This window comes from Mesoplodon mirus, assembly GCF_964341445.2.
Source record: "Mesoplodon mirus genome assembly, chromosome: 4".
NCBI lineage: Eukaryota > Metazoa > Chordata > Mammalia > Artiodactyla > Ziphiidae > Mesoplodon > Mesoplodon mirus.
In genome coordinates this window covers 148,073,376-148,091,627 of record NC_138979.1, presented here as the reverse complement: position 1 = coordinate 148,091,627, position 18,252 = coordinate 148,073,376, and the positions used below count along the sequence as shown (strand labels likewise).

The 18,252-nt window shown below is 36.5% G+C and overlaps 1 protein-coding gene across 4 annotated transcripts in view; it reads right to left on the bottom strand.

The window, feature by feature from the left end:
• MNAT1 (MNAT1 component of CDK activating kinase) overlaps positions 1-18,252 on the bottom strand; it is a 219,807-nt gene that overhangs the window by 80,973 nt on the left and 120,582 nt on the right. For 2 of the 4 annotated variants that reach the window (XM_082617441.1, XM_082617439.1), the window contains exon 7: positions 16,991-17,112. In XM_082617441.1, coding sequence (XP_082473567.1) covers positions 16,991-17,112 — 122 coding nt within the window. Of the gene's footprint in view, positions 1-7,598; positions 7,714-9,150; positions 11,603-16,990; positions 17,113-18,252 lie in introns of those variants that run through there. The other 2 variants (XM_082617440.1, XM_082617438.1) reach the window with 2 other exon arrangements.

Genomic DNA, 18,252 nt, shown 5'->3' with positions numbered 1-18,252 from the left:
GAAAGAACTGTAGGGTGCTTTGTTGCTTTGGCCAACAAAGTTTACTTGGAAGAACATATGTATGAAAATGCTAAGGGGCTTCCCTGGTGGCACAGTGGTTGAGAGTCCGCCTGCCGATGCAGGGGACACGGGTTCGTGCCCTGGTCCAGGAAGATCCCACATGCTGCGGAGCAGCTAGGCCCGTGAGCCATGGCCGCTGAGCCTGTGGTCCACAACGGGAGAGGCCACAACAGTGCGTACCACAAAAAAAAAAAAAAAAAAAAAATGCTAAGAACACTTTGTAAAACATAAGTAGCAAAGGAAGACTTGCCCCACTCTGGTAGGAATTCTGGGATGGCCTCCAAGATTCCCACCCCCTTGTGTGCAGCCCTGCATGATTTTGTCCTCATGGATATGATGGATTTCAATCCTTAGATTATATTATATCACAAGAGGGATTTTGCAGATGTAATTAAGATCTCAAATTTGTTGATTATAAGTTAATAAAAAGGGAAATTATCTAAGTGGGCCAAACTTAAACAAGTAAGACCCCTTAAGAAAGGAAGAGATTCGAAGAGATTTTCTCCTGTTAGCACTGAAGAAGATGGAAGCCACTGTGAGTTCTACACTGGCAAGAAACCTAATTCTACCAATAATATGAATGAGCTTGAAAGACAGCCCCCCAGACCTCGCTTACACGGACCCACAGCACCTGCTGACACTTTGATCACAGCCACATGCAATCTGAGTATACGATCCAAGTAACCCATGCCCAGACTCATAATCCACAGACACTGATAATAAATGAGATAAAATGGATGTTGTTTTAAGCCACTTAAATCTGTGGTAATTTGATACACAGCAATAGAAAATAAATATACAACTTAAAACATATCATGAATTTAAATGAATAATAATGTGATATGGTTAAAAAATGGAAACATAGATTATTGGAAAAGAAAGGTCAGTGGACCAAAAGCCCTAGTATGTTAATCTAAAACATCAATGGAAAAAAGAAGGACTACTGAATAAATTATTCTGTGCCAATTGATTTACTAGTTGAAAAAAACAGAGTAAAGATTATTTTATAGCTCCTTACAAATAAATAAATTCCAGATGGATTAAGTGATTACATATAAATATCAAAGCTACCTAAAAATTAGAATATAAATAAATATATATAAAGTTTTGTGTTGGTTTAGGACTTCTTAAGTAGAAGAGCAATGGAAAATTAGCAAGACATCATTAATATATTTTACTGCTCAAAGATTAAACCCACTTCATATAAAGCAACCCAAGTGTCCATCAACAGATGAATGGATAAAGATGTGGTGTGTTTATACACACACACACACACACACACACACACACACACACACTGGAATGTTACTCAACCATAAAAAAGAATGAAATCCTGCCATTTGCAAAAACGTGGATGAACCTAGAGAGTATTATGCTTAGTGAAATAAGTCAGACAGAGAAAGACAAAAGCTCTGTTATTATTTATATGTGGAATCTTAAAAATAAAACAAATGAATGTACATAACAAAAGAGACTCATAGATATAGAAAACAAACTAGTGATTACGAATAGGGAGAGGGAAGAGGGAGGGGCAAGATAGGGGTATAGGATTAAGAGATGCAAGCTACTGTGTATAAAATAGAAAAGGAACAAGGATATACTGTACAGCAAAGGGAAACATAGCCATTATTTTGTAATAACTTTAAAGGGAATATAGTCTATAAAAATACTGAATCACTATGCTGTAACCTGAAACTAATATAATATTGTAAATCAACTACATTTCAATTAAAACAAAAATAGGCACAAAGTCAATCATGGCCATAAAAAGTCAAAAAAGAAAAACATAAGATATCAAACGTTAATAGTGTTACTATATGGCTGACATATAAATAAGGAAAAATGCTACTCCAATAGAAAAGAGAATAAGGGGCATAAACAGACAATTCATGCATAGGGAGGAAAAGAGGGAAAGAAATTACCGAGGGGACTGTGCCACAATTGTAAAGGTGCCTCCTAAGGAAATGGAACAGCACATGCAATGGCACAAAAATTTGTGAGACACCATGAGGTTCTTAAGAAACACCAAGTATGAGAGGACCAGGACATATGGCTACAAAGGTAGATAGGGGACAGATTATGCAGATAATGATGAGCCAATGAAGAATATTAATAATAGAGAGACATGCCTAGATTGATATATTAGAAAGTTTTCTCTGGCAAAAATGAGGAAGACTTAAGGAGGGAGACTAAGAGAGTGTTACAACAAAAAATTTTTTAGAATATGTTTCATACCTCATCTCAAATTCTTGACATATAAAGTTCCAATTTATCAATTTTTAAGAGCAAAAGAATGATCATGAAAAGTATCTCCAGGGTTGGCATAAACCTTCCAGACTTCAGAAAATACTACAAAGCTACAGTAATCTAAACAGCATGGTATTGGCACAAAAAAACAGACATATAGATCAGTGGAACAGAATAGAGGGCCCAGAAGTAAACCCACACACCTATGGCCAATTAATCTGCATCAAAAATGTCAAGAATATACAATGGAGAAAAGACAGTCTCTTAAGCGAGTGGTGTTGGGAAACCTAGACAGCTAAATGTAAATCAATGAGATTATAACACTCCCTCAAACTATATACAAAAATAAACTCAAGATGGTTTAAAGACCTAAATGTAAGACATGACACCATAAAAATCCTAGAAGAGAACATAGACAAAACATTATTGACACAAATCATAGCAGTATTTTCTTAGATCAGTTTCCCAAAGCAAAAGAAATAAGCAAAAATAAACAAATGGGATGTAATCAAACTTAAAAGCTTTTGCACAGTAAAGGAAACCATAAACAAAACAAAAGACAACCTACAGAATGGGAGAAAATATTTGCAAATGATGCAACTAACAAGGGGTTAATATCCAAAATATACAAACAGCTCACACAACTCATTATCAAAACAAAAAACAACCTAATAAAAAAATAGACAGAAAATCTAAAGAGACATTTCTCCAAAGATATACAGATGGCCAACAGTCACATGAAAAGATGCTCAACATTGCTAATTATTAGAGAAATGCAAATGAAAACCACAATGAGGTATCACCTCACACAGGCCAGAATGACTATCATCAGAAAAGTCTACAAATAATAAATGCTGGAGAGGGTGTGGAGAAAAGGGAACCCTCCTACACTGTTGGTTGGAATGTAAGTTGGTGCAGCCACCATGGAAAATAATATGGAGGTCCCTTACAAAAACTAAAAATAGAGCTACCATATATGATCCAGCAATCCCACTCCTAAGCATCTATCTGCACACACAATGGAATATTACTCAGCCATAAAAAAGAATGAAATATTGCCAGTTGCAGCAACATGGATGGACCTAGAGAATATCATACTAAGGTGAAATAAGTCAGACAAAGACAAATATTATATGATATTACTTATACATGGAATCTAAAAAATAACACAAATGAATCTATAGACAAAACAGAAACAGACTCACAGACATAGAAAACATACTTATGGTTACCAAAGGGGAAAGAGGTGGGGAAGGATAAATTAGTAATATGGGATTAACAGGTACAAACTACTATACATAAAATGGATAAGCAACAAGGATTTACTCTACAGCACAGGGAATTATATTTGATATCTTATAATAACCTATAATGGAAAATAATCTGAAAAAATACTTATATATAACTGAATCACTTTGCTGTACACCTAAAACTAATGGAAGGAAGGAAGGGAGGGAGAGAAAGAATCTCCAGGGTTACTGTGAAGGTGGATCTTCTATTTTAGGGGAACTATATCCTATCCTTTTCCCTCAAGAATGAACATTTTAATTGTTTTGCCAATAACAGTAATGGATTTGTAACAGGTCAGCTACTTCTGTTCAGCAATTTGATTTTTATCAGTGTAGTCTTCAGCCACACAAGAAAACAAAATTGATAGGTGTTGATGAAGATCAAATAAGAAACCTTCTAATTATCATCAGGTTCTACTATTATTACAACCACAACTGTTTTCACAAGTGATTTCATAATAATAGCTAAATAATCTTATCAACTGGTTAGGAAGGACTCTAGATAGTAAACTATCACAGTTTAAGTCTATTTTTTAAAGCTCTCATAGTTGATAGCACAGGACTTACATCAGTTATGTTAACAGGAGAGACAGAAATGAATGTGTGCACTTGGCTACCACAAAGAAACATACAAAAATGTTCTACAGAAATGAAGATTAAAATTTTATTCTACAGAAATGTGGTAGCAAATGGTTTCATTTAAATTCACAAATAAGTAAAAGTGAAAAATATATATCTTACTTAAAGATTATAGCTTATAACAGTTTTTCCTTATTTCTGGAATAGGTTCATGAATGAAAAGTTCATATTAAATAAATCACATATTTTTAAAACAGTAGTGATATTTGACTAAATAATTTGAAATTGATGAATAAAATTGATAATCCTTGTAATTTATATTAGTTAAGGGAAATACTCTTCTTTGGGTGGGAAATAGTAAAATATTAACTAGAAAGCCAGTTGGTTATTAAAAAGACACTCTCACAATGCCAATCAATGAGATTTTACTAAACTAACCACTAAAGCTGCAGTCTGGGGAATTTCAATTAGCAGTTAAATTTTCCCAATGCTTGCTCCCACTGGCACAGAATTAATAAAACATGTTTACATATTGCCTTGAGCAAACCAGAAAAGTACTGCCAGTGCAATTTGAACTGTAATTATATATTCATAATAACCTCCTGAATGAGAAATTCTCATTTATTCTTCATCTACTTCTAAAGTTTAATTAACTTTAGAAAAGATTCCAGTAAAAATCACCTAAAATCTCATGGCAATGTACTTCTGATTTTGTCCTTTATCTAAGTTATACATGAGGACAAAAAAGTAGTTCTTTGGAGACACAATGCCTCCTAAGACCTTATGCCACATACTCCCAAAACTATATAATTAAAATTATTTTGAAAGTGCCTGCATTCATAGTTTTGCACCAACTAAAGTGAAGCTACAAAATGTAGCATTCTTAACTTCTTCATGTCATACAGATTTCAAAGCAAATATAAGAAAATGGAAATAAGGTAATTTATTCTCTATTTGCCTCTAGAGAAACTGAACTTGTTTCCTCTGTAGGATAAAATAACATAAAATGGAAAATTTGTTGTAACAGGAAAAGAAAAGAGAGAGGAGTAGAAGCTAGAGTTTTATGGGAAGGGGGAGAGCCTGTTGTAAAAAGATTAACTGGGGCTTATTAGATGTAATCTTCTAACAAAAATATGGACAACCCTTAGAACAGATGTGTAACTACTATACCTTAAGTCAGTTAAAGTTTATATTCCTGTACCTTAAGAGTAGCACCTTTGTAGATACCAAATTATTCTTTGAAAAGTCAATTCACAGAGTAACTTCTTCAGTTTCTTTCTAAATGTTTCTGAAAATTAGATTATGTAAAAATACATTTTTAAATCTAAAATAATTTCTAAAAAGGAAGAAAGCAATATAGCTTCAAATAATAATTCCAGAAAAGAAAATGAACTAGTATAGTAAGAAATCAATTTAGGATTTATTTTGGCAAATGTTTAAGTATGAAGTCATAACATATCACCAAAGAGACCACCTGAGCTAATTCATCCTGGCTCCCAAAATGAAACTGTCTGTGTAGAATTCAATCCCTTACAGGACTTCCCTTATGGCACAGTGGTTAAGACTCTGCATCCCAATGCAGAGGGCCCAGGTTCGATCCCTGGTCAGGGAACTGGACCCCACACGCACGCCGCAACTAGGAGTTCACATGCCACAGCTGGGGAGCCCACCTGCCGCAACTAAAACCCGGGCAACAAAATAAACAAATAAATAAAATACTATTAAAAAAAAAGAATTCAATCCCTTTCTTAAGATACAAGGCTGATGAGAAGGAAGGTGTGAGACATATTCTATTTTGGTAGATACTTCTACATCAAGAAAAAGTCAATGTTTCTTTAGCAATGCTGACATCACTATTGATGATCTAGAAATTCTTCCCCAGCTTAGCCATAGAAGCTAAAAGAAACTTATAATCAAGGTCCATTGCTTGAAATACATACAAACTCGTAATCAGAACAATTTGTCTTCTTAACTGTTGTGGATACAGAATATATTGTACAGTCTTTGTTGAGAGAGACAAAAGTATACTTCTAGAATTCTGGAACTAACTATATTTTAACTAGTCAATAATTAATGAAAGCCCCCCAACCACTAAAACAAAACAAAATAAAACCATGATCCAGTATCCTTTATTTAGGTTCAAATAAGATTTTAGATATGAAAAACTCAGGAAAAGTACAAACACTATAGTTATACCGTATCTAAATTGCACTTACCTACATTTTTTTTTTATAAATTTACTTACTTACTTATTTACTTATTTATTTATTTTTGGCTGCATTGGGTCTTTGTTGCTGCACATAGGCCTTCTCTAGTTGTGGCAAGAGGGGACTACTCTTCGTTGCAGTGCGCAGGCTTCTCATTGCAGTGGCTTCTCTTGTTGCAGAGCACGGGCTCTAGGCGCATGGGCTTCAGTAGTTGTGGCTCACGGGCTCAGTAGCTGTGGCACACAGGCTCAGTAGTTGTGGCTTGCGGGCTCTAGAGCACAGGCTCAGTAGCTGTGGCACACGGGCTTAGTTGTTCTGCGGCATGTGGGATCTTCCCAGACCAGGGCTCAAACCCGTGTCTCCTGCACTGGCAGGCGGATTTCTTAACCACTGTGCCACCAGGGAAGCCCTACCCTACATTTTAAAATTCAAACCACAATAGTAAAGACAGAAGTAAAACAAAAAGGGCTCCAAACAATCAAAAGTGTTGCCAAAGCTTATTCAATTTTAAAATTTTACTCAAAACAAGAAAAAAAGAAAAACAGTCAATCAAGCTAGTCTATTTTACAGAGACTTCTAACAGGGTTAGCTAAATATTAACATACAAATACAGCAGCATCACCACCACAGCAGATTAAAAGAGGAAGATGAGGAGGATATTCCATTGAGTAGGCCAAGTAAAAATCGGCAATAATTGAACATGCACGAGGAAATGAACTATTTAAAAAACAGCCAAGGGCTTCCCTGGTGGCGCAGAGGTTGAGAGTCCGCCTGCCGATGCAGGGGACACAGGTTCATGCCCCGGTCTGGGAGGATCCCACATGCGGCGGAGCAGCTGGGCCCGTGAGCCATGGCCACTGAGCCTGCGCATCCGGAGCCTGTGCTCCGCAACGGGAGAGGCCACAACAGTGAGAGGCCCGTGTACCACCAAAAAAAACAAAAAAACAAAAAAAACAAAAAAACAGCCAAGACTAAGCTGCTGGGGTAGGGCAAAGGTTGGGTGCCACTAGAGGAGTAAAAAACCTACTGCCGCCCTCCCCAACCCTGTACTGACACAGAATAAAGCCTTCAATCACTAAGGAAAGGCAGAAAACCCGCTCTTACCTAAACTAACATAATGATGCAAAGCAGAGGTTGAAAGAAGGGCAGGAAACTGTCTTATACCCAAGACTTCCCATCCTCACCACCACAAGGCAGAGCTCACCTGTGGGATTGGGAGAGGATAGCAAACTCAACTGCAACCTGAAGTAGGAGACAGAAGTTGTTTGCCTCTGGGGAAGAGAAAGGTACACTGAGAAAGCACCACTCTGAGGCTCTGGCACACAGACCTCCTAAAACAAAAATCAGAACAGGAGAACTAAGAAACCCCCTTGCTCCTACCACAAGACTCATTCCAAGTAAAAAGCAAGAGGAGTCTATCGCTGAGGAGGGACACTGAGAGAGAGAATCCCTTTCTGGCTCAAGTTTGCAGAGTGTGCTGTAAGTTGAGGGTGGAGCAAGAAGACTAAGAAAAACCCTCCAGCATTCCAGGCCTCATACTAGGTACAAAGTGGCAAGAGATCATGGCTGGAAGAATCTGAAGCCTGTGATACACAGATGGTAACTTGAGCAACAACAACCAAACTGAGATAAAACTACAGACTTGAGGGGCCTCCCTGGTGGCGCAGTGGTTGAGAGTCCGCCTGCCGATGCAGGGGATACGGGTTCGTGCCCCGGTCTGGGAGGATCCCATATGCCGCGGAGCGGCTGGGCCTGTGAGCCATGGCCGCTGGGCCTGCGCATCCGGAGCCTGTGCTCCGCAACGGGGGAGGCCACAACAGTGAGAGGCCCGCATACTGCAAAAAAAAAAAAAAAAAACTACAGACTTGATACTCAACTCCCTACACTAATGGCCTAACAGAAAAAGGGACATAAATATTTCTGGCCATAAATATTATTTATCTCAGTCTCTACTGTTCTGTTGTACAATGTTCAAAGAAAATTCCAATAAACACAAGAAAGCAGGAAAAACAAATCTACTATTAAGGTATCAAATAGTTAATAGAATCAGACCCACAGATGTTAGAACAATCAAAGAGGTACCTGAAAATAACATGATTACTAAGCTGAAGGACCTAGTGGAAAAAGTGGATAGTATGTGCAAATTGACAGGGAATTTCAACAAAAAGATGGAAATTACAAAAAGGAGTGAAATGGAAATGCTAGAAATGACAACTGCAATATCAGAAAGAATTCCTTTGATGAGCTTATCAGCAAAAGGGACATAGAAGAAGAATAAGTGAACTGTAAGGAAAGGACAAGAAAAATTATCCAAACTTATGAAACACAAAACTCAAGAAAAGATTGAAAAACACAAAATAGAGCATTGAAGAACTGTAAAACAACATCAGAAGGTCTTACCTATGTGAAATCAGAGCCTCAAAATGAAAACATAGAGAAAATGGGGCAGAAGAAATCTGTGAAGAGATACTGGTTGAGTTATGTACAAAATAAAAACAAATTATAGTCCCAAGATTTCAGAGAAACTTTTAAAGCTCAGAGAAACTGTATCTTCATATATAATGTCACGTTATTGTAGAAAACATACAGTAAAATCTTGCTTTTTAATCCAATCTGGCAATTTCTGCCTATTATTTGGAGTATTTAGACATGTTCTACCAAACATGGGAGCCACTAACTATATGTGGTTATTTAAATTAAACTGAATAAAATTTAATATACAATTCTTCAGTTACACTAGGCATATTCAAGTGCTCAGTAGAAGCATGCAACCGGTGGCTACTATACTGAACAGCAAAGACATAGAATTCCCATTTCAGAAAGCTTTATTGGATAGTGCTTATTTAGAACAATGTAATTACTGATACAGTTAAGATTAAATCTACCACCATGCTATTTGTTTCCTAATTATACGATTTCTTTATTTTTTGCCTCTCTTTTCCTGCCCTCCTTTTCATTAATGGAGTATTTTTAAGGATCTCATTATTTACTCTGTTACTTGCTTACTGTCGGTCCCTCTTTGTTTTACATTTTTAGTTGTTGCTCTAGGATTTATACTAAATATCTCCAAGTACTATTATACCTCTTCATGCATAGTGTAGGAACAGTACAACAGCCAAGTTTTTCCCTCTTCCTATCCTTTGTACTAACAGTTGTACAGTTTATTTTTGTGTTCTTATTATTCATGGCCATTTCCATAACCTTTCAAATGTAATTTTTTAAACAAATTTATTTATTTTATTTCTTTATTTTTGGCTGTGTTGGGTCTTCATTGCTGTGCGTGGGCTTTCTCTAGTTGTGGCGAGTGGGGGCTACTCTTCATTGCAGTGCACGGGCTTCTCACTGCGGTGGCTTCTCTTGCTGTGGAGCATGGGCTCTGGGCGCATGGGCCTCATTAGTTGTGGCTCGCAGGCTCTAGAGCACAAGCTCAGTAGTTGTGGTGCACAGGCTTAGTTGCTCCGTGGGATCTTCCTAGACCAGGGCTCGAACCCGTGTCCCCTGCATTGGCAGGTGGATTCTTAGCCCCTGTGCCAGCAGGGAAGCCCTCAAATGTAATTTTAATGACAAAATTGTTAGAAAAAGCAACTGTAACAGAGGAGTACTTTAAACACTCTGTCTTCACTAATATTAAAAGTAAAGATTGTGAGAAATTTTATTTTAAAGATACAGAATTCTGGCCCTTGCTAACCCAGTAAGAAATAAGAAATCAATGTCTATATCACTTATAACTTTTTACATAAAACCCGATATTGTCTGTCTTTTCAAGCTTCAATTTTAACATCCAGGCCAATTATTTGATAAATTTGTTATCTAAAACTCAAAAGAGGTTTCAGGTTTTGTTTCACTTCCCCACAGCTTCATGCTTGGAGGTTGAAGGACTTTTAAGAGAATACAAAACTAAAGAAAATCTTAAGAAATACGAAAGAGCAGATAAGTGAATTATCTATCATTTTCACAGTAATTTGACCCCGGAGCCTCCACATTCATACATAAAATACTACACTTTATGTTCAAGATTGCAGTTTGGGTTTTGAAGATGCCTGTAGCTTTTATTATCTGTTTCACCTACCTTATTTTTGCTGTTGGGGCCTTTTTTTTAATTACTTTTTTATTACTTGCTTTCCCATATCCATTACTTTCTTTTCACATTGTTTTTTCTTTTTTACTTTTTTTAAAAAATTTTAAATTTAATTTAATTTATTTTTTATACAGCAGGTTCTTCTTAGTCATTAATTTTATACAAATGTCAATCCCAATCGCCCAATTCAGCACACCATCATCCCCATCGCACCGCAGATTTCCCCCCTTGTTGTTCATATGTTTGTTCTCTACATCTCTGTCTCAACTTCTGCCCTGCAAACCGGTTCACCTGTACCATTTTTCTAGGTTCCACATACATGGTTAATATACAATATTTGTTTTTCTCTTTCTGACTTACTTCACTCCGTATGACAGTCTCTAGATCCATCCACGGCTCAACAAATGACTCGATTTCGTTCCTTTTTATGGCTGAGTAATATTCCATAGTATATATGTACCACAACTTCTTTATCCATTCATCTGTTGATGTTGCCTCCATGACTTGGCTATTGTAAATAGTGCTGCAAGGAACACTGGGGTGCATGTTTCTTCTTTCTTTTTTATTTATTTATTTATATTTATTTATTTGTTTGTTTGTTTGTTTTGCTTTATAAGAAAGTGAATCAGTCATACATATACATCTGTTCCCACATCCCTTCCCTCTTGCATCTCCCTCCCTCCCACCCTCCCTATCCCACCCCTCCAGGTGGTCACAAAGCACCGAGCTGATCTCCCTGTGCTATGCGGCTGCTTCCCACTATCTATCTACCTTACGTTTGGTACTGTATATATGTCCATGCCTCTCTTTCGCTTTGTCACAGCTTACCCTTCCCCCTCCCCATATCCTCAAGTCCATTCTCAAGTAGGTCTGTGTCTTTATTCCTGTTTTACCCCTAGGTTCTTCAGGACATTTTTTTTTCTTAAATTCCATATATATGTGTTAGCATACGATATGTGTCTTTCTCTTTCTGACTTACTTCACTCTGTATGACAGACTCTAGGTCTATCCACCTCATTACAAATAGCTCAGTTTCGTTTCTTTTTATGGCTGAGTAATATTCCATTGTATATATGTGCCACATCTTCTTTATCCATTCATCTGTCGATGTTGCCTCCATGACCTGGCTATTGTAAATAGTGCTGCAAGGAACACTGGGGTGCATGTTTCTTCTTGAATTATGGTTTTCTCTGGATATATGCCGAGTAGTGGGATTGCTGGATCATAAAATATTCTATTTTTAGTTTTCTAAGGAACCTCCATACTATTCTCCATAGTGGCTGTATCAATTTACATTCTCACCAACAGTGTAAGAGGGTTTCCTTTCTCCACACCCTCTCCAGCATTTCCTGTTTGTAGATTTTCTGATGGCCCATTCTAACTGGTGTGAGGTGATACCTCATTGTAGTTTTGATTTGCATTTCTCTAGTAATTAGTGATGTTGAGCAGCTATTCATGTGCTTCTTGGCCATCTGTATGTCTTCCTTGGAGAAATATCTCTTTAGGTCTTCTAACCATTTTTGGATTGGGTTGTTTGTTTCTTTAATATTGAGCTGCATGAGCTGTTTATATATTTTGGAGATTAATCCTTTCTCTGTTGATTTGTTTGCAAATATTTTCTCCCATTCTGAGGGTTGTCTTTTCATCTCGTTTATGGTTTCCTTTGCTGTACAAAACCTTGAAGTTTCATTAGGTCCCATTTATTTATTTCTGTTTTTATTTCCATTACTCTAGGAGATGGATCAAAAAAGATATTACTGTGATTTATGTCAAAGAGTGTTCTTCCTACTTTTTCCTCTAAGAGTTTTATAGTGTCCGGTCTTACATTTAGGTCTCGAATCCATTTTGAGTTTATTTTTGTGTATGATGTTAGGGAGTGTTCTAATTTCATTCTTTTAAATGTAGCTGTCCAGTTTTCCCAGCACCACTTATTGAAGAGACTGTCTTATCTCCACTGTATATCCTTGCCTCCTTTGTCATAGATTAGTTGACCATAGGTGTGTGGGTTGATTTCTGGACTTTCTAACTTGTTCCATTGATCTATGTTTCTGTTTTTGTGCCAGTACCATACTGCCTTGATTACTGTAGCTTTGTAGTATAGTCTGAAATCAGGGAGTCTGATTCCTCCAGCTCCATTTTTTTCCCTCAAAAATGCTTTAGCTAGTTGGGGTCTTTTGTGTCTCCATACGAATGTTAAGATTTTTTTGTTCTAGTTCTGTAAAAAATGCCATGGGTAATTTCATAGGGATTGCATTGAATCTGTAGATTGCTTTGGGTAGTATAGTCATTTCCACAATATTGATTCTTCCAACCCAAAAACATGGTGTATCTCTCCATCTGTTGGTATCATATTTTATTTCTTTCATCAGTGTCTTATAGTTTTCTGCATACAGGTCTTTTGTCTCCCTAAGTAGGTTTATTCCTAGGTATTCTATTCTTTTTGTTGCAGTGGTAAATGGGAGTGTTTCCTTAATTTCTCTTTCAGATTTTTCATCATTAGTGTAGAGGAATGCAAGAGATTTCTGTGCATTAATTTTGTATCCTGCAACTTTACCAAATTCATTGATTAGCTCTACTAGTTTTCTGGTGGCATCTTTAGGATTCTCTATGTATAGTATCATGTCATCTACAAACAGTGACAGTTTTACTTCTTTTCCAATTTGTATTCCTTTTATTTCTTTTTCCTCTCTGATTGCCAAGGCTAGGACTTCCAAAACTATGTTGAATAATAGTGGTGAGAGTGGACATCCTTGTCTCGTTCCTGATCTTAGAGAAAATGCTTTCAGTTTTTCACCATTGAGACTGATGTTTGCTGTGGGTTTGTTGTATATGGTCTCTATTATGTTGACGTAGGATCCCTCTAGGCCCACTTTCTGGAGAGCTTTTATCATAAATGGGTGTTGAATTTTGTCAAAAGCTTTTCCTGCATCTATTGAGATGATCATATGGTTTTTATTCTTCAATTTGTAAATATGGTATATCACATTGATTGATTTGCGTATATTGAAGAATCTTTGCAGCCCTGGGATAAATCCCATTTGATCATGGTGTATGATCCTTTTAATGTGCTGTTGGATTCTGTTTGCTGTATTTTGTTGAGGATTTTTGCATCTATATTCATCAGTGACATTGGTCTGTAATTTTCTTTTTTTGTACTATCTTTGTCTGGTTTTGGTATCACGGTGACGGTGGCCTCATAGAATGAGTTTGGGAGTATTCCTTCCTCTGCAATTTTTGGAAGAGTTTAAGAAGGATGGGTGTTAGCTCTTCTCTTAATGTTTGATAGAATTCACCTGTGAAGCCATCTGGTCCTGGACTTTTGTTTGCTGGAAGATTTTTCATCAGTTTCAATTTCATTACTTGTGATTGGTCTGTTCATATTTTCTATTTCTTCCTGGCTCAGTCTTGAAAGGTTATTCCTTTCTAAGAATTTGTCCATTTCTTTCAGGTTGTCCATTTTGTTGGCATAGAGTTGCTTGTAGCAGTCTCTTAGGATACTTTCTATTTCTGCAGTCTGTTGTAACTTCTCCTTTTTCATTTCTAATTTTATTGAATTGAGTCCTCTCCCTCTTTTTCTTGATGAGTCTGGCTAATGGTTTATCAATTTTGTTTATCTTCTCAAAGAACCAGCTTTCAGTTTTATTGATCATTGCTATTGTTTGTTTCTATTTCATTTATTTCTGCTCTGATCTTTATGATTTCTTTCCTTCTGCTAACTTTGGGTTTTGTTTTTCTTCTTTCTCTAGTTCCTTTAGGTGTAAGGTTAGATTGTTTGAGATTTTTCTTGTTTCTTGAGGTGGGCTTGTATAGCTATAAGCTTCCCTCTTAGAACTGCTTTTGCTGCATCCCATAGGTTGTGGATTGTCAGAATTTTATTGTCATTTGTCTCTAGGTAGTTTTTGATTTCCTCTTTGATTTCTTCAGTGATCTGTTGGTTATTTAGTAATGTATTGTTTAGCCTACATGTGTTTGTGGGTTTTTACATATTTTTCCCTGTAATTCATTTCTAATCTCATAGCGTTGTGGTCAGAAAAGATCCTTGATATGATTTCAATTTCCTCAAATTTACTGAGGCTTGATTTGTGACCCAAGATGTGATCTATCCTAGAGAATGTTCTGTGTGCACCTGAGAAGATACTGTAATCTGCTGGTTTTGGATGGAATGTCCTATAAATATCAATTAAATCTATCTGGTCTATTGTGTCATTTAAAGCTTCTGTTTCCTTATTTATTTTCATTTTGGATGATCTGTCCATTGGTGTAAGTGAGGTGTTAAAGTCCCCCACTATTATTGTGTTACTGTCGATTTCCTCTTTTATAGCTGTTAGCAGTTGCCTTATGTATTGAGGTGCTCCTATGTTGGGTGCATATATATTTATAATTGTTATATCTTCTTCTTGGATTGATACCTTGATCATTATGTAGTGTCCTTCCTTGTCTCTTGTAACATTCTTTATTTTAAAGTCGATTTTATCTGATATGAGTATTGCTACTCCAGCTTTCTTTTGATTTCCATTTGCATGGAATATCTTTATACATCCCCTCACTTTCAGTCTGTATGTGTCCCTAGATCTACGTGGGTCTCTTGTAGACAACATATATATATATATGGGTCTTGTTTTTCTATCCATTCAGCAAGGCTGTGTCTTTTGGTTGGAGCATTTAATCCATTCACGTTTAAGGTAATTATCGATATACATGCTCCTATGACCATTTTCTTCATTGTTTTGGGTTTGTTTTTGTAGGTCCTTTTCTTCTCTTGTGTTTCCCACTTAGAGAAGTTCCTTTAGCATTTGTTGTAGAGCTGGTTTGGTGGTGCTGAATTCTCTTAGCTTTTGCTTGTCTGTAAAGCTTTTGATTTCTCCATCGAATCTGAATGAGATCCTTGCAGGGTAGAGTAATCTTGGTTGTAGGTTCTTCTCTTTCATCACTTTAAGTATATCATGCTACTCCTTTCTGGCTTATAGAGTTTCTGCTGAGAAATCAGCTGTTAACCTTATGGGAGTTCCCTTGTATGTTATTTGTGATTTTTCCCTTGCTGCTTTCAATAATTTTTCTTTGCCTTTAATTTTTGCCAATTTGATTACTGTGTGTCTCGGCATGTTTCTCCTTGGATTTATCCTGTATGGGACTCTCTGCGCTTCCTGGACTTGGGTGGCTATTTCCTTTCCCATGTTAGGGAAGTTTTCGACTATAATCTCTTCAAATATTTTCTTACGTCCTTTCTCTCTCTCTTCTCCTTCTTGGACCCCTATAATGCGAATGTTGTTGTGTTTAATATTGTCCCAGAGGTCTCTTAGGCTGTCTTCATTTCTTTTCATTCTTTTTTCTTTATTCTGTTCTGCAGCAGTGAATTCCACCATTCTGTCTTCCAGGTCACTTATCCGTTCTTCTGCCTCTGTTATTCTGCTATTGATTCCTTCTAGTGTACTTTTCATTTCAGTTATTGTATTGTTCATCTCTGTTTCTTTGTTCTTTAATTCTTCTAGGTCTTTGTTAAACATGTCTTGCATCTTCTTGATCTTTGCCTCCATTCTTTTTCTGAGGTCCTGGGTCATCTTCACTATCATTATATTGAATTCTTTTTCTGGAAGGTTGCCTATCTCCACTTCATTTAGTTGTTTTTCTGGGGTTTTATCTTGTTCCTTCATCTGGTACATAGCCCTCTGCCTTTTCATCTTGTCTATCTTTCTTTGAATGTGGTTTTTGTTCCACAGGCTGCAGGATTGTAGTTCTTCTTGCTTCTGCTGTCTGCCCTCTGGTGGATGAGGCTATCTAATAGGCTTGTGTAAGTTTCCTGATCCGCATTATACTCTTTGTGCTATTTTATTTTGTTAAGAAACAACTGTTTGTAGACTATCTTTTCATTCAGTAGTTTAGATTGAGACACCAGATCAAGATATGATTTACTCCATCCAACAAAGTTTATATCTATACTTTCCATAAGTACACAATACCCATTTGTTCCCCTAAGACAGAATGTGATCATCTCCATCACTCACAGAAGCCACAATCCCAAGTTCATTTCCAAAATGGATGCATATATTACAGCTTTTGAGCCTCTGGGCCAGCTCTACATCATACCCTTTGACAAAATATATTTTATGGCTCATTTCTCATAAATATAATTTCACTGTACACAACAGACATTGAGTAAATCTACTCTTTTTCTACTCTTTTTCATGGCAAGGAGTTCAACTCTATTTTCACTGGCTTACTGCTGACTAAATTAAGTCCCTATTTCTAAAAAAGATACACAGTGAGCCGAAAATGAACAGCTACTTCAGTATGGCTGGCTGCCAATGACATCCTTAAAAGGAAACTAATACAATCCAGTCTCAATCTCAAAAGACATAATAGGACCGTAGGAAAAATAACAGATTAACTTAGTATTAAGCACCATTCATTTCTTACAAAAGAGTAAAGTTCTGTAAACTCAAAATCTAAGAATGCTAAAGTATCAGTTAAAAATGTCAACAACCAAGCCCTAAACATCAGTTCCTCAATGAGAATTTCTTCTGAACACTTACCCAAGTCTTCCTAGCATCTCAAGCTCAGGAACTTGTGGCCCACAAGTCTCTATTTGCAGTGGTTGGTATTCATATAGAGCTTCTTCAAGCTTTTGAATGGGTGGTAATGTAATATGTTGACCCTGTTAGAAAAATGAAGGAAAATAATACTTTTTAATATTACTTTCCTATTAATACTTATTTGCAGTCATTTTAAAGATAAGCTAAATTACTCACATTAAAAATATTACCCATTATTCATTACATTACTGAAACCTATATTATATAATTAACAATAGTCAGTGACACATGATTTAAAGGAAGAAAACTAAATCCATCATTAAATTAAAATTTAGCCTTAAAGAGTACAGCTGTTAAATGTCAATGGTAGAATTCAGCAAACATATAAGCATAGTCTATTCTCACATTTTCCTGTTTTTATTATACAACTTTGACAGTTTTGGTTACCTGTGTTTTGTTGAAAGCTTTAGTTAAGGAAGGACACTAATGAAATTATTTTCTGCAAAATTTTGCCACATAAATGTCTATTCTCTTAAGTCTTTACAATGGAATTAAACTTACTTAACAAATATGTGTATCTGATGTCTACTTACACACACACACACACAAAATGAGGAATATTATGCTAAAAATTAAGTTGAATGGAATATCCACGTATTTTTCTGAAAAGAACAACTGGATAAATAAAATAAAAAGATCATACTTGATGAACAATATACAAAATAAAATGCCACTCAGCCACATAGCACCATTACACTGAGATTTACATATTTATTGTAATCTGAGCACATAATTCTAATTTTTTAAAATCCGTATTTTTTTAGATAGTCCATGTTTTCTGATTCTAACTCTAATTCTGTTATTTTTCTTAGTATAGTTCTCATCAGCTTCTCTATGTCCTAACCTTTTAATAAAAACTAGTTCTGGGGCTTCCCTGGTGGCGCAGTGGTTGAGAATCTGCCTGCCAATGCAGGGGACACGGGTTCGAGCCCTGGTCTGGGAAGATCCCACATGCCGCGGAGCAGCTGGGCCCGTGAGCCACAACTACTGAGCCTGCGCATCTGGAGCCTGTGCTCCGCAACAGGAGAGGCCGCAACAGTGAGAGGCCCGCGCACCGCGATGAAGAGTGGCCCCTGCTCACCGCAACCAGAGAAAGCCCTCGCATAGAAACAAAGACCCAACGCAGCCAAATAAATAAATAAAATGAATTTATAAAAAATAAATAAATAAAAAAAATAAAAAAAAAATAAAAATAAAAACTA